The sequence below is a fragment of the Vipera berus genome, assembly GCF_964194415.1.
Source record: "Vipera berus genome assembly, chromosome: 1".
Classification (NCBI taxonomy): domain Eukaryota; kingdom Metazoa; phylum Chordata; class Lepidosauria; order Squamata; family Viperidae; genus Vipera; species Vipera berus.
The window spans coordinates 342,873,141-342,891,250 of record NC_138202.1 but is presented as its reverse complement, the minus strand read 5'-3'; the positions used below and the strand labels follow the sequence as shown (position 1 = coordinate 342,891,250).

General features: G+C 39.7%; 1 protein-coding gene across 1 annotated transcript in view; it reads right to left on the bottom strand.

Moving 5' to 3' along the window:
• The window catches only part of SRRM3 (serine/arginine repetitive matrix 3), a gene marked incomplete at both ends in the record, with an annotated part of 85,687 nt that overhangs the window by 38,351 nt on the left and 29,226 nt on the right, over positions 1-18,110 (bottom strand). The window contains 2 exons of the mRNA XM_081320034.1: positions 5,483-5,563; positions 8,900-9,034. Coding sequence (XP_081176160.1) covers positions 5,483-5,563; positions 8,900-9,034 — 216 coding nt within the window. The remainder of the gene's footprint in view (positions 1-5,482; positions 5,564-8,899; positions 9,035-18,110) is intronic.

Genomic DNA, 18,110 nt, shown 5'->3' with positions numbered 1-18,110 from the left:
TTCTTTCCTTGCCCATGGTTCAAGGTAGTTTCTTTTTAAACAACAGTTATTTCTGGATGCACTTAATATTGCTTTTGTGTGGTTAGCACTAGGAGTGAGCATTTATCAGATCATTCATTAGGAGGTTATAGTTTGAAGGAACATCATACAGCAAGTGTTATAAGTGCTTAAAAGGGGCATTAAAATGCCTAAGAATTTAGGAACCTATGGGAATTACATTTTGCAAATCTTCCTGAAAATTGCCTTAATCTGCATTTGACCAGATGATTAAGCTGTTGAAATAGTTAAAATAGTTGTTCAAATGTGGGAGGGGAAAAAAATGGCACACATCACTGCTATAAATGATCCATGTCTTTTTAACATTCCCCGGAGAGACCTGAAGGGGGGGGATTTTAATTGAAATCTGCTGTCCTGCCCCCCCCTCCTTCCATTTCTCCACTTTTTCCTCACTTCATGCTGGGTCAATATATATTTTTCCTCCATTGTTTTTGTCCTTTGAAGCCAGCAACCGAATGTAATGGAATGTGTATAGAAACCCCACTAACTCGTGGTATTACATTCTAGCTTTCCTGCACAGAATGAAAAGTGTCCATCGATTCAATCGTTTCAAATTCTGAAACACCGTATTTCTGGACACAGCTTCCCTGTGAGGATTGAGGTCAGCAGGACTAAGGGCAAAAAGTCAGGATGATGGTTGCAACTGTGTAATCAAATCCATCAACTTTTTTTTTTGACATTCTCTCCCCTGCGATATCTGCTTGAGGCAAATGCTCCCAGTGTTGCTCCGGAAGGCGCTGCCAATCCCTATCAAATATCTCAGTCCACCTGCAGGGCAGACATTTTGTTTTTGTCAAGTGATTATTTACTGGGCTTACCAAAATGGTTAGACAGATCTAATTGGCTTGGCAGACACCAAACAAGCAAGACCCATAGAAGAAGCAGAGTGAGCAGCAGATACAGCCAGACAGTTTAATCACCCCCATAGCTCCTCCTTTTAAGTGCTTCTCACTCGGTCTAAAAAACCTTGTCCCTCAAAACAGTCGTTCTCCAAAGAGAAGAGCACACTTAAGCAGAGAACCTGGAAGGCTGATGGGAGGAAGGAAAGGACACTGGTGCTTCTGTTCCTTGGTCTACTTTGCCTCTCACAGCCAGCTGGAGTTCACTTTCAGCCTGGAGCTATTACTGACAGAGCTGGACAGACATTCATATGGAAAAAAAGATCTGTGACAGAGGAACAGGCTGGTCTGCACATTAGGTGGGAGAAATTGGAGATGTCAGTTGTGGTTGTGATATCTTCAGCATCTCATTTTGATCCATTTCATTCTAATGTAGGGGATCTCAACCTTAATTGCATCCTAAAGATCAGGGACAGCCCCATTGCTGCCTAAAAATGTCCAAGAATTGGGGAAATTCTTCCTGATGGTTAGCAAAACTGAGAAAAAAATGAAAAAATGAAATGTGGTGACATGATAGTACTGTTCCGATATTTGAGGGGCTGCCACAAATAAGAGAGGTCAACCTATTCTGCAAAATAACTGAAGGCAGGACAAGAAGCAATGGATGGAAGCTAACCGAAGAGAGAAGCAACCTAGAACTAAGGAGAAACTTCCCGACAGTTAGAACAATTAATCAGTGGAACAACCTGCCTCCAGGAATTGTGAATGTTCCAACACTGGAAGTTTTTAAGAAAAGATTGGCCAACCATTTGTCTGAAATGGCATTGGGTTTCCTGCCTGAGCAGGGGGTTGGACTAGATGACCTCCAAGGTCCCTTCCAACTCCTATTCTATTCTATTCTATTCTATTCTATTCTATTCTATTCTATTCTATTCTATTCTATTCTATTCTATTCTATTCTATTCTATTCTATTCATTATGTCCCCACATGTTTGTATCATGATCTAATGGAGTGAGATGCTTCACTGCAGCCTTCCTGCATCTGCCCACCTCCCTTGAGGTTTTGGAACTGCCACTCCTGGAATTCTCAACTAGCAATCCCAACACATCTGGAAGTAAACAGCTGGATTAAGGATGGAAACATTTTGCAAACAAAGATGATAGGCTCTCTGGTTCTGTAGGTAATCTCTTAGTCTTCATGCACAACTGCTCCTGTTGCCATACCTTCCTTCTTTAATGGATGTGAATCATGTCTAGTGCAAAGAACATCATGCCCAATTGTACAGGGAGGTCCCTAAAGTCCAGCTCTCTCTCCCACACAAGGCAACAAGGCCAGGTAATCCTTTGGCAGCATCTTCACAGAGGTCTAACCATTGTCAGGTGCTACTGATGCAAGAGGATTTGCTCTCTGAAGCAAGGTTGAGATGGTGTCACCCACCCCCATTCCATTTGCTGAAGGCCATTTCATTGATAAATGAGCCCTAATGAATTTGTATAAGATGAAATTTAGATTTATACCCTGTTTATCAGGCACAAACTCAAGGTTCTGACAACTGAGTAGCATTTTTGCCTAAAGCTGAGGGCAGCAAGCAAGTTTAGGAGATAAAGGCTGTGTTCTCAATAGGCAGAACAGCCTGGGAAGATAAACATCATCTAGACAGCTCATTCCTGTTGTCCCCTAGCATTTATACCTCAGGTAATTGCTTCTCTTTGGTTCTGTATAGCCACAAAAGATGGTTGAGGATGGACAGCTCAGGCAGGGAGAGAGAAACCAAGTACCCTTTCAGGGGGCCTACAAGAAAACTTTTCCAAGTCCCTCACAACCTTCAGCCACGTGGTGGTCTTTCTACTCCAGAATATATCTTTTTAATTGAAAACACTTTATTTGGCATAGTCGGGGTGGGGTGGGGATTCCTATCAGTTTTAATACAGTTTCTAATTCAAAACAAAGCATTAAAACAGTAAGAACCTTAAAAAGTCTAATCTGAAGTACACACAAAAGCAAGGCATCTGGCCTGTTAACAATATACCCTGGAGACATGGCCCTTGGCACATGTAATGCCCCAGGCTCACCAGCATAGCCAGGTTTTTAGTGCTTTACAGAAGCCTAACAGAATTGGGGCCATCCTAATCTCCAAAGGGAAGCTGTTCTACAGAGCATGGGCCATTGCAGAAAAGGTTTGCCTTTCAGTCCTTGTCAGCTGACATTCTTTGCCTGACAGGATCTTGTGATGTCAGAAGGATCTGAAGAGATGCTATTTAAGGAATGGTCAGGTAAGAGGACAGAGCCCGAAGCTACAAAATGACTGTAACTGTGAGAGGGATCTCGGACTCCTAGTGGACAATCACTTCAATATGAGCCAGCAGTGTGCTGCAGCTGCCAAAAAAGCCAATACAGTGCTAGGCTGCATTAACAGAGGGATAGAATCAAGATCATGTGAAGTATTAATACCACTTTACAATGCCTTGGTAAGGCCACACTTGGAATACTGCATTCAGTTTTGGTCACCACAATGTAAAAAAGATGTTGAGGCTCTGGAAAGAGTACAGAGAAGAGCAAGAAAGATGATTAGAGGTCTGGAAGCTAAAACATTACAAGGAATGGCTGCTGGAATTGGGAATGTCTAGTTTAATGAAGAGAAGGATGAGGGGTGACATGATAGCAGTGTTCCAATATCTCAGGGGCTGCCACAAAGAAGAGGGAGCCAAGCTATTCTCCAAAGCACCTGAAAGCAGGACAAGAAGCAATGGATGGAAACTAGTCAAGGAGAGAAGCAACCTAGAACTAAGGAGAAACCTCCTGACAGTTAGAACAACTAATCACTGGAAACAACCTGCCTCCTGAAGCTGTGAATGCTCCAACACTGGAAGTTTTTAAGAAGAGACTGGCCAGCCATTTGTCTGAAATGGTATAGGGTTTCCTGCCTGAACAGGGGGTTGGACTAGATGACCTCCAAGGTCCCTTACAAATTTATTATTATGAAGGTCTTATGAAGGTGGAGAAAGAGGCTCAGAAGGGATTCTTCCTAACTTTTCAGGCTGTAAAAGAGATGGCAGGAGATTTGTACTTTCAGGCATGCAAGTTTTTGTTAATATAGCTTTATAATAAAGTAGAATTAGCTCATCTGGTCATGTTTCCTGTCTCGTTTACTTGGGAAGGTTGACAATAGATAAAATAATGAATCAGCCAACATTTCTAGCTAAGTAGTGAGTCTTTTTGCCAGATTCAGACTCTAAACCCTCCCTAACTTCCCTAAGCCATGCTCTCAAAATGCTTTAACCTTTGCAATTATGACTTCCCTACTGTCTAGATCACTGGGAAGTTGTAGCCCATTGCATCTGGAGAGTATCAGGTCAGAAAAGGCTATCAAATCATTGATTCATCTAGCCCAGTGGTTCTCAACCTGTGGTCTGTGGACCCCTGGGGGGCCACAATGTCACAGGGGTCAGGGAAGGCTTGAAGAAATGTTATGATTTAAATCTTGAGTTATGTCTTGGGGATCCATGGCCATGGTCTATGATCACAAAAGGTATTTAAAGGGGTCTGTGGTGAAGAGAAGTTTGAGAACCACTGATCTAGACTGTAGTCTATTTTACTTAATACAATCCTGGGTTGTATAAACAGAGGCATAGAATCAAGATCAGGCAAAGTATTAGTACCGCTTTATAAAACCATAGTAAGACCACACCTGGAATACTGCAACCAATTTTGGTCACCATATTACAAAAAGATGTTGAGACTTTGGAAAAAGTTCAGAGAAGAGCAACTAAAATGATCAAAGGCCTGAAGACTAAAACATATGAAGAATGGCTGCAGGACTTGGGTTTGGCTAGTCTAAAGAAAAGGAGAAACAGGGATGATGTGATAGCAGTATTCCAGTATTTGAGGGGCTGCCACAAAGAAGAGGCCATCAAACTATTCTCCAAAGCACCAGAGGGCAGGACAAGAAACAATGGTTGGAAACTGACCAAAGAGAGAAGCAACCTGGAATTAAGGAGAAACTTCCTAACAGTGAAGACAATTAACCAGTGGAACAGCTTGCCTTCAGAAATCATGGGCGTTCCATCACTGGAGGTTTTTAAGAATAAACTAGAGTAGACAGTCACTTGTCTGAAATGGTATAGGTTCTCCTGCTTGAACAGGCGGCTGGACTAGAAGACCTCCAAGGTCCCTTACAGCTCTATTCTATTCTATTCTATTCTATTCTATTCTATTCTATTCTATTCTATTCTATTCTATTCTATTCTATTCTATTCTATTCTATTCTATTCTATTCTATTCTATTCTATTCTATTCTATTCTATTCTATTCTACTTGACAGCAGTATAAGATTATTTTTGGTGCAGAAATGCAAACAAGTAATAGATGGTAACACAAAGACACAGAAAACTCTCTTTCCTGCCATCTAAGGGTCATTCTGATGATTTCAGCCTAGATCTGGAAGCCCTAAGTGTAGACGTAACTAGAAATGTCAGGAATCACACACAGAATTTTCTGCATAAATGCATAAATGAAGTAGCTGGATTAGATAGCCCTTGATTCAAGTTATATACTTCCAAACATCAGTTCCATTGGAGAGACTTACCGGTTTCGTCGGTGACCTGATTTTTTTTTCTTTTTCTTTTTTGGTGGTGGAGAGGTGGAGCTACTAGATTGTCTCTTCAGCCTAAGGAAGAAGTAAATAGAAGACACTCAGTCATTTCTTTTAACAATTTTTCACAGCAGAAGAGAAGATATGTCTGAATCTGAACTGCACCACTTTACAGTTTATAGTAAGTGGTTCCACTCATGACTAAATACTCATCTGTACAACCACCAATTTATTTCTTGACACGCTTATTGGTTTTATTTTCATTTGCAAATCTATCACCTTATGTGATCCCTTTCCCCACACTACAACTATAATTCCAGGGCTCAGTGATGGCTATAACGTGAGGACTACATAGTTAGAATACAGTATTGCAAGCTAACTCTGCCCATAGGCAGGAGTTCGCTCCTGACTGGCTCAAGATTGACTCAGTCTTCCATCCTTCTGAGGTCAATAAATGAGGACCCAGATTGTTGGGGGCAATATGCTGACATGTCAAACTCGCGATGTATCGCGAATTTTTCCCCATTGCCAGCAATGGCGTGGGCGCGATTTCGGCGTGACACATCCGGCCCGTGGGGCAGCAATTTGACATGTCTGCTGTAAACCATTCAGAGAGTGCTGTAAAGCACTAAGGGACAATATATAAGTTTAAATGCTATTGCTATCTTTGCCACTATTATTTCCAGTCAGAGGAGATGCGTGTACACTTTTGTGTGTGTGTGTGTGTGTGTGTGTGTGTGCGTGCAAATGTGGGAGTGTTTGTGTATCTATGGGTGACTGACAACAGCATTTTTATAGTATTCTCTCTGGGTGACACAGATAGAAATTAAAGCCATAAAGTAGAGAAATGGAAAATGAAGGTAAGATTAAAAGCAAATTAAAAGAGCAGTGAAACTAAGCCACGAATAGTAGTATCAAGGTATCTACAGCACTTAATAAATAAAAATGGGTCCCTTTACAGGGAGTACAGGTATGATAAATTTATTTATTTCACAAAAAGGGTCTTGTATGCCTGAAGTGCTTATTTCTTCATATCATCATGAGGCATAACTCAGAAAATGACATGAATTAAATGGAAAGCTGTAAGCCTCAGAATTGTCAGGGCCTTTTCCATGCAGAATTAACTGCCGTGTAAAATTATTGGTCCTTAAAATTGCTGAACGCAGAATCCTAGAATTATATATTGGATTCACACAGCACTTTGCAGTAAGTCCTAAAGGGTAAAGGGGAACAAAACACAAGTACAATATTCACAGCATAATATTATTCAAAATCCCATTGTATAGCTTTATGCAATGGCCTGTTTTATGCAACATTCTACAGTCATGACTGAGTTGCCATAATATCCTGAATCACAAAATGTTCATTTTAGCATAGTTTGAATTGGAATGGCCTTCAAAGATCATATGTTTTAACCCCTGCCAATTACTAACTAATCACTGCAGCATCCTTGGGATTATTTAATCATCCAGCCTGAAGACTCAATAGCAAAGGTGAGGCTGGGGCCATCTCATGTACTGGAAAGTTAAACTATTTTCTCTTGTAATTTGCTATGGAATGTTTGGGAGCAAAAAGTAGCCAATTGATGGTGTAAGCAATTTGTTATGTATTGGGCTTAAGTGTAACACCAAGTGGTAAGCTGGAGCTAGCTAAGGCTCCCAGCAACTCAGACACCCCGTCTCCGGTGCTGCTATTGGCTGCCTCTAGGCGGCAATGGGTTGCTTTAAACCTAGGGGCCAGGCTATAAATTGCTGCAGGCTGCAGCTCAGTTCTCAGTTCAGATCCTGCAATCAAATAAACATGACCATTGCTGAACTCACTCGCCTTGTCTTCATTCCTGCGCAACGAACTCACTACACAACACAATTCTTTTTTAAAAACTAGAAAAGGAGAAGGGAAAAGACCAAGGAAGGAAAAGGGTTGATGTTGGGAGGAGAGAAGAGGAAAAGAAAAAAAAGAAAAAGAAAAGAAAAATCAGATGTAGTGTTGAGGAAATTCCAGACGCTTCTGTAGGTTTGGTCAAAAACTGTGGTGACCACAGTGGTGTGATGCAAATAGATAGATATACGATGATAGACAGATAGAGAGACAGATGACAGAACCATAATCTTGGCTTTTTTCACCACACCCTGCAGACATCCCTAATAAATTTTCTTAAATTCATCAGTCTGCAATAACGAAAAGAACTCTTAAATAATAATCAGTATAGAAAGTAGATATCAATGAGACAGTGGCTTGAAGTTATATTTTGGCTACATTTGTTCAATTTATTACCCATTCAAGTTCTTTGGCATTGGAAGCCTGCTTCTAAAGCATAGCAGAGATATATAAATATTATCCCCTTTAGCTGCGTACAACATGTGGAGCTCACCTGGTTAAAAATCTAGCAGCCATATTTACATGAATCTTCATTCATTTTTTTTGGTCTTAGCATGTTTTGCAAACCCAGCTTGTTTAGTTCATTTATGTTCAATGTTGTATAATCAGATTATTCTTATAGTGTGGAGCCACCTGCACAGTATGTAAATTAATGTGGCCTTTGGGGAGTTAATCAGCCCATTCCACTGAGTCTGGAAACTTTGACACAGAACTAAAAAACATTATTTGTTTTGGCCAGGGAGAAAGATTTTCTTCCCACAGTTTAAAATAAATAGTGGTATCCTACCAGAGAGATGCACATCTGGGTATTCTGAGCAGGAATGGACAATCCAGACAAAAAGGGTAAAATATTTGAGAATTTAGAGGGTTTTATCTTGACACATGGGACATCTATTGTGGCAGCTATAGCTAAGATAAAATCTAAGCTTTTATCTTAGCTAGAATTGTGAAGTCATTGGTGGATGTGTGGGCTTATCCTAAGAAAAGTAGAAGAATCTGTATTTGCCATAATAAGATTTTCTGCATTTGTCAGGAAGTTAGTATTTTATTTCAAAATTTCACTGAAAAGCTTCTCTTCCTAGGCCAGGGGTAGGCAACCTCGGCTCTTTTATGACTCTTGGACTTCAACTCCCAGAATTCCTGAGTCAGCTTACTCAGGAATTCTGGGAGTTGAAGTCCATGAGTCATGAAAGAGCCGAGGTTGCCTACCCCTGTCCTAGGCATTAGAAAATTGGCCCAGCTGCTCAATCTATTTCCTTGGCTTGCTCATTTTAACATCTAAGTAATCATTTGTTCATGACATAGGAAATGTTCTTTTTTATCTATTTGGGTGTTATTATTTGGCAGATGAAAATCTATAGTTGCCATTTGAAATGAACCAACAGTAAAGCTCTTATTTGTAGAATTAAGCTTCATGTACTAAAAGGGCTCTGTTTAAACTTCATAGAATACTAAAATCTTGCTAGAAAATCAGTGTACCTAACTCAAGATAGAGTTTCCCTTGGAGCCACAGCTGATATCCATGACACTCACCTGTATTCCTGGTGACTGCTGTCATATTGGTAACAGTCAGTTGCACAGTCACACTGCAGTGGGCAACCTTCTTCATACTCTGCATATTGTATGGCATATTCCTCTCCGTCTACCATATGATGATTTTCTATCACTCTGTCCAAGAAAAAAGAGAAACAGTCATTCAGAGCTTACCAATATATCTAGTATTATTGGAAAAGCCCCATTCTGAATATGATTTCATTCATGTTTGCACCAGGATTCTTTGTGTGTTTGACTGCACATTGTAAAACAATTGACAAAACTAATATTATTTCTATATGCCACAATCACATTAAAACTTCTTTTCTGTAATTTTTTGTCCGTGTGTGTGTGTGTGTGTGTGTGTGTGTGTGTGTGTGTATGGATGAAGTGACTGAGCAAAAAATTTCAATCTTCAGCAGGTTTGCAGGGTTAATAGACTCCTAGTTCAGATTAATTCCACACATACAGGTAATCCTTGACTTAAAACCACAATTGAGACCAAAATTTCTATTGCTAAATGAGGCACTTGTTAGGTGAATTTTGCCCCATTTTATGACCTTTCTTGTCACAGTTGTTATGTGAATCACTGCAGACGTTCAGTTAGTAACATGGTTATTAAATGAACTTGGCTCCCTTATTGATTTTGCTTGTGAGAAATGAACAAAAAGTGATCACATGACCCCAGGACACTGCAACTGTCATTAACATGAGTCAGTTGCCAAGTGCCTGAATTTTGATCATGTGACCATGGGGATGCCACTTTGGAACAATCAGCTTGAATGATCTCTTTTTCTGTCCCAATTGAAGTTTGCCTTAATGAATGTAATATTTGTTGTATTTGGCAAATGCCATTTCTGCACATTTATAAACAGTGCAGTAATAATTTTAAATTGAGGAAAAGAACTCCACTAAAGACCATGGTCAGGGAGACTAAAAATTCCCCATCAGTTTTTATTGTCTGGAGAAAGACTGAGAAAGAGGCAGACAGTTCATCTGGTCTTATATTTCTTCCTAAGTGAAATATTAACCAGTGGAACAACCTGCCTCCAGAGGTGGTGAATGCTCCAACACTGGAGGTTTTTAAGAAGAGACTGGACAGCCATTTGCCTGAAATGGTATAGGGTTTCCTGCCTGAGCAGGGGGTTGGACTAGATGACCTCCAAGGTCCCTTCCAACTTTATATTATTATTATTATTATATATTAAATTATTATTTTTAAGTTACTATAATTCATTCCAAACTTGCACATATAAATTAGCATCTTAGTATAAATTAGCATTCGCCAATCTTATACAGTACAAAGAGCAGCATTATCCAAAGGCCTCCTGTGTCAGCAGGGGGTTGGACTAGATGACCTCCAAGGTCCCTTCCAACTTTATATTATTATTATTATATATTAAATTATTATTTTTAAGTTACTATAATTCATTCCAAACTTGCACATATAAATTAGCATCTTAGTATAAATTAGCATTCGCCAATCTTATACAGTACAAAGAGCAGCATTATCCAAAGGCCTCCTGTGTCAGCATGCAGTTGCTTGGAGCTCTCTGCTATTATGTCACATTTACACCCAGCCTGACATATTGTTCTTTCTAGCTGACCCTGACAGTACAGGCAGTATAGAAAACAGGGAGAGCTACTGAGCTGGTAAGGACAAGATGAGAAGGTTGGGATTTTAAGGAGAACTCTTATGAGAAGGAGAAATAAAATCTAATGGTTAGCAGACCAATTTGAATTCTAGGACAGACTTTTCAAGACAGCCCAGGGCAAAACTTTTGATGTGATCAGAAGTGAGGAGAAATCTCAAGATGCGCTGAAGGAAAGAAAGCATTGTTATAGGACAAGCCTACCCAAGGCAGCTAACTTGTGGGAAGCCAGGAGAGAGACTATATCCTGCCCTCTCAGAAAAATAATATCAACCATAATAGTTAATCTCCTTGCTTATCTCTAAATGGTTGATTAATTATATGCCATCAAGTCTTTTTTTTTTACCACATAGACTTTTTCCAGGAAGATCTATGAAAAACTATAAGAGAATAACAGAGTTGGAAGGGACCTCTACCATTCCAGACAAGTGGCTGTCCAGTCTCTTCTTAAAAGTCTCCAGTGATGGAGCACCAATAATTTCTGAAGGCAAGCCATTCCATTGGTTAATTGTTCTCACTGTCAGGAAATTTCTCCGTTCTTCTCTACACTCTTTCTAGAGTTTCAACATATGGTGACCAAAACTGGATGCAATATTCAAAGTGTGGTCTTACTAAGGCTTTATAAGTGATACTATCCTACTTATCTCTAAATATGGAGAGGGAAAGGAATGTAAAAGTAGAAGAGTTCTTATTCAGTGAAGAAAATTCTAAGATTGAAAACTTTGTTTGGTTGCTTAGCTAAGTTGCAAAGCTGTTTAAAATGAACCTTATCTTGTTTTGCTATGTTAGTAAGAGAAAAATCACAAAAGTGACTTGGCTGCACAATCTTGGATCACATCCACAACTGCCAAAGCCCTCATAACTTCTCTGTAAATACAATTTATAATTTTCTTTAAAGAGCCTTGGTGGAGCAGTGGGCTAATGCCTCCTTAAATAACACCAGCTGCCTGCAATTAGTGCAGGTTCGCATCCCACCAGGCTCAAGGTTGACTCAGCCTTCCATCCTTCCGAGGTAGGTAAAATGAGGACCCAGATTGTTGGGGGCAATTAAACTAACTTTGTAATAATGCCGCTTGGGGTGTGTGTGAAAGCCCTAATAAGCAGGCATATACATAGAATGAAGGCTACTGCTAAGCTTGTAAGCCGCCCTGAGTCTTCGGAGAAAGGCGGGATATAAATGGAATTAAAATAAATAAAAAATAAAATAATCCAGATGATGTTTTAAATCAGGGAATTTGGCTTTAGTTTCCAAAATAATTTCTTGGATTAGGCACAATGGGAATCCCTTTAATTGTATTTATTTATTAAAAAATTAACCCATGTGTTGTCAATAAGAGTAAATTGTTTACTGAGAGCTATCTGACAATTCAAAAAGTATTGAATCAGCATGCAAGCAATGCCTCCTCACCAATAAAAAAAATCCATCATGGACAAAATAGAGAAAATCACTGTAATAACATTTGGAAATGTCACACACACACACACACACACACACACACACACACACACACACAGCCTTTGTCTCTGCTTTTTCAGAAACAGCATATAATTACAATATTATGGCTAAATAATGGTTTTTGGAGGTGGGACTCTCCAGCCTTCTTTGGAAAGGAGTCAGGAGGGGGAAACTGCAGCAAGAGTAGTATAGCTCAACAGATACTGGCTGGGAGATATTAATCTCTGCTGTTGAAGAAGCTTAACCTGATTATAAGCCACGTGAATAATTGGCTGTTGTAAAGGAAATGGACCCCAGGATGTTTGGGGGAGAGATATTAGTGGGCTGGAGAAATAAAAAAAGGAACATAGCTTTTCGATGAGTAAAAAGATTACTCATAGTTTTCTTCATGGATAAAAGGTAAAGTATCCTTTGAGTCAAAGTTTGTCCTTTGGTAAGTTCATGGACATTCTTCTGGTTAACAGCACAAACTTCTTTATCTATAGTTATTGGAGAGCAAAAACTCTAAAAAACAGTACTCATGAGCTTCAGTTCATGATTGTCTCATGACAGAGGACTGAGGTGGGGGTTGTATCTCTGTGTATCCAGGTGTGTGTGTTTTTTGGCAATAATTTGTGGGCAGTAGAATGGTGAAACACAATACAAATGTTCTTCCATTGAGAGAAAAGCTGAATCTCATTGCTCTCAATTAAATTGGCTTTGTGATACTGTCACGTATGCATAGCTGATAGATTACAAGCTACAGAACAGTATCATAAAGCAGGCTGTACATCTTTCACTAGTTCTATCACAAGATCAACCAAAAGAAGATTATGTTGGATCAGGCCAAAAGCCTAACTAATCCAGCCCAGGGAAGCCAAAGAATCTAGACCAGGGGTGTCGAACTGCTAGCCCACGTGCCAGATGCATCATAGTGAAACCATGCCCACCCCATTGCCAGCAATGGTAAAAAAGTCATGATACATTGTGACATGTCACATGACATTATGAGTTTAACACCACTGACCTAGATCAAGAGATGGAAACTCTTCAGAATCAGGGAGCCCTAAAACCCAGAGCCATTTAGTTGAGTGGAAATCTGATTTTTCTCATCCAAACCCTTTCAGCTTCCAGGCACAAAGACAGAACCTCAGCTGCATCATTTCAGTAGGCAGGGTGGAGATATAAAATTACTTCATAAAGTTACTATATAAAGTTACTATATCATACAGATGACAACTCACTCCTTGTTGCCAGATGACCTTACCTAGAGATGTCATATAGATGTTAAATGGGTAGAGAGAACGCTGAGGCCTTTGGGATCCTGTAAATCATAGGCCACAGATTAAATCCCTCCCCTCATTAATACTGACTGGAACTGGCTCTGGAGAAGGAAGAGAACCAGCATAACAGAATGCTACTCACTCCCCAATCCAATTCAGAAGAATACTGTGATCAATGGTGCTGTAAGCTACTAAAAGATCAAAACAAGAAATGACCATGCCCATCCCACTTCTGCCAGAGGTCACCTACAAGCATGATCAATGCCATTTCAGTCCTGTACTCCCCTTGGTGTGAGAACAGGCATATCCTTAATTTTCACTTCTAAAATTTTGGAGGATACAATGTAGTCATGTAGAACATAGGTGACAAGATTTACCCTAAAATACATGATGTTATTGTATATGTATAAATCAGAAGAAGTGGGATAGGCAAGAAGAGGGAGTTTTCAAGCACTTCAGTTCAGTCTCCAAATGATCTCCTTTATCTTGCGACAAAAGTAAAAAAATAACAAAAAAAGCTTCTTTCAACATGTAAAAAACAAGAAAAAAGTCAAGGAATTGATTGGTCCATTAGTGGGAGAAAGTGGCATTAAGGTGACAGGCAAAAGGGAGAAAGCCTGACCTCAATACCTGGGAAGATTCTGGAAATGTTAATCAAGCAACACATCAATGAACACCTAGAGGCAAACAAAGTTATAACCAAAAGTCAACATGGGTTTGTCAAGAACAGATCATGCCAGACAAGTCTTATTGCATTCTTTGACAAGGTGACAAAATTAGTGGATCAGAGGAATGCTGTGGATATCATTTACTCGGACTTCAGTAAGGCATTTGATAAAGTAGACCACAACCTACTACTTGATAAGACAGAAAAATGTGGGTTAGACAGCATCACCACCAGATGGATTTATAACTGGTTGACCAACCACACTCAATGTGTAGTCCTCAATGGAACTGCATCTACATGGAGGGAAGTGTGCAGTGGGGTGCTCCAGGGCTTTGTTTTGGGTCCAGTGCTCTTCAATATCTTCATCAATGGTTTGGATGAGGGGATAGATGGGGAACTCATCAAATTTTCAGGTGACACCAAGCTGGCAGGAATAGCCAACATTCCAGAAGATAGGCTTAAGATACAGAAGGATCTTGACAGAGTTGAACATTGGGCATTATCTAAGAAAATGAAATTCAATGGTGAAAAAAGTAAGGTTCTACATTTAGGCAAGAAAAACCAAATGTGCAGGTACAGTATGGTGGTACCTGGCTCAGTAGTAGTAACTGTGAGAGGGATCTCAGAGTCCTAGTGGACAATCACTTAAATATGAGCCAGTAGTGTGCTTCAGCTGCCAAAAAAGCCAACACAGTACTAGGCTGCATTAACAGGGATAGAATCAAGATCATGTGAAGTGTTAATACCACTTTACAATGCCTTCATAAGGCCACACTTGGAATACTGCATCCAGGTTTGCCACCATGATGTAAACAAGATACTGAGACTCTAGAAAGAGTACAGAGAAGAGCAACAAAAATGATCAATGGCTAAGATTTCTGCTTATTTGAAGGATCATTCACAAGAAAAATACATTTCGGTTTGGAGAAGATGGATAGATTCTATTCAGAAAAAGTATGGGACTAAAAAGTTCCATTTAGCTTATGAGTAAATTTTAGATTGTTATAATTTATTATAATGGAAAATTTTCTTTTTTAATTATACGGTATTATTATTGTATTAGTATAATTTGGATACTATTAGATTGTTTGTAATTATGTTATAGGCGGGTTAAAGTGCATTATGTATTTGGTTATTCATATAGTTGGTTAATGTTAGTTAGATTATGATTATTATATATTTGTAACCCTGTAATCAGCTTTGGGAAGTGGGGGAGGGGGAGGGGGGTTAGGGTTGGGTTGGGGATGGGATAATATTGTAACTTTTATAAAACTTTTCAATAAAAAAAATGATCAAGGGACTGGAGGCTGAAACACATAAAGAACAGTTGCTGGAATTGGATTGAAAAGAAGGACTAGGGATGACATGAAAGCAGTGTTCCAATATCTCATGGGTTGCCACAAAGAAGAAGGAGTCAAGCTATTCTCCAAAGCACCTGAAGGCAGGACAAGAAGCAATGGATGGAAACTAACCAAAGAGAGAAGCAACATGGAAGTAAGGAGAAATTTCCTGACAGTTAGAACGATTAATCAGTGGAACAACCTGCCTCCAGAAGTTGTGAAAGTTCCAACACTGGAAGTTTTTAAGAAAAGATTGGCCAACCATTTTTCTGAAATGGCATGGGGTTTCCTGCCTGAGCAGGGGGTTGGACTAGAAGACCTCCAAGGTCCCTTCCAACTCCTATTCTATTCTATTCTATTCTATTCTATTCTATTCTATTCTATTCTATTCTATTCTATTCTATTCTATTCTATTCTATTCTATTCTATTCTATTCTATTCTATTCTATTCTATTCTATTCTATTCTATTCTATTCTATTCTATTCTAGCTGCTTTTCATCTGGTAGAAGAACCTTTTAGATTGTGGTCGCAATGACACTTTTGGGGGTCTCAAGGGAACTTGAGATGCAAATGCAGCCTGCCCTTGCTAATCTATAGTTTATGTTACATGTAATAAGCATCATTTGGGTTTACATAACTTTCTTATCTTTTGACCCATAAACTAACTAAATATCACATTAACCTACCAAACCTAACCAAGGCCAGCAGCAACCAACTTTTGTGGTACAAATGAAATGTGTTATGCAAATGCTGCCAGCAGAACCTTAGCTAACCTAGTTTATCTTATTACATAAGCACAGCTAGGTAGTCCTTGCTTGAAAAAAGGAATTATATCTGCAGCAAGATCATGATTACAAGCAAAGCAGATGGAGGCTGCTAAAAAAAGAATCTGATTTAAACCTTGAAAGCTAAGGCTTAGGACTCCTTTGGCATCTTTTGACTCCATTCTGAGCATTATACCTGTTTTTCTCCTTCCCTTCCTCAGGACCATGGCTTATTTATCTCTGTTGCCCCAAACGGCCAGCCCTAACAAAGTCTTCATATTAATAAATTAACCTTATTCCTGGCCTGAAAATCTTTCTGATTTCTCTCTTGGCTTCCCTGATGGCTGTCCTGGCTGATGGCTGTACATTAATGTGCAATTCAATGCTGGGCAATGTGTAGTACAGTAGTTCAATCAATCGATCAGAATAGAGCTGAAAGGGACCTTGGAGGTCTTCCAGTCCAGTCCCCAAGCAGACACCCTATACCAGTGATGGCGAACCTTTTAGAGACCGAGTGCCCAAACTGCAACCCCAAACCCACTTATGTATCATCGAGTGCCAGGCGGGCATGGCCCTTTGGGTGGGTGTGGCCAATTGGGTGGGCGTGGCCAATTGGGTGAGCATGGCTACAGTGGTAGCTGCAGACTGGGTGGGACTAAAAAGTTCAATCAATCAATTCCAACTTTGCGAGAACTTTTTTTTCTCCACGAGAAGTTGATTAATTGAACCTTTTTGGGGGGATACATGGCGGCAGAGGCCTAAACGGAAAAGGTTTTATAAAACCCAGCTGAAGGCCTAGGACTGGGGCAATGGCATGCGTGCCCACAGAGAGGGCTCTGCGTGCCACCTGTGGCACGCGTGCCATAGATTCGCCATCACGGCCCTATACCATTTCAGACAAGTGACTATCCAGTCTCTTCTTAAAACCTCCAGTGATGAAGCACCCACAACTTCTGAAGGCAAGATGTTCCACTGGTTAATTGCCCTCACTGTTGGGAAGTTTCTCCTTAATTGCAGGTTGCTTCTCTCCTTCTCTTCCATTGTTTCTTATCTTGCCTTCTGATGCTTTGGAAAATAAGGTAACCCCCTCAAATACTGAAACACCACTGTCATGTCACCCCTAGTCCTTCTCTTTTCCAGACTAGCCAAACTCAAATCCTGCAACCTTTCTTCATATGTTTTAGTCTCCAGACCTTTAGTTTAGGAGAAGCCTCCAGTTCAGGAGAAGCAACCCCCTTAACAATTAAAAGGCTTGTGCAGGGGACTGACCACCATCTTTGTCATCCATTAGGAAATAACTCCAGAGATGCAGAAAAGAAGATTACAGTGTGGTTCACAGCATGTTGTATCCTCCTTTTCATAAATTGATGACTTTTTAATGACAAGCAGCAAATACACTGGTTAACTAGCCAATGACAGCAGGGGTGATTGGTCATTTGATAGAAAAAGACTTCTTTAGTTGGGATGATGAATTTAGCCTGAAATGAATTAGCTTTGACATAATCTATCCATGGTATAGGAAGAGTAATTCAGAAACCAAGGGTTAGCTTAACAGAGAGCAATCTCTTTGCAGGCTTGCCCAGCCAATTAACCTTTTCTAGTGATCAAGATGAATATTGAACTTAATGAGTTATCTGTTGAATGCTCAGTCAATGCTCATTTCATAGGTTCATGAAATTACAAATATTGGGACAAAATAAAACAATGATGTACCAAAGACCAGGGGAAGATTAAAGTACAACTGCTGGATAAAAGAGTTGGCCAGGACATAAATTTCCATGATGAAGAGCTGGCTAAGAACAGCCAAATCCCTTTCTAATAGTCTTCTCCATTAGTCAATGGAACAATATTTCATGATAAAAACCAGCTGATCAGAATCAACACTTTTAGATTATAAAACAGGAGACAAAAAGGAACTGTGCTTGCCTATTTTGGGGCGTGCTTGTGTGAGAAGTATAAAAGCTACTCTGATCCATACTTTACAATTGTATTTGCTGTTTTTTGCGTTATTTTTCTGCTATCTTCTCAACACAGCAATCTTTCGAGAGTTACAAGATAACTTTTTCCAA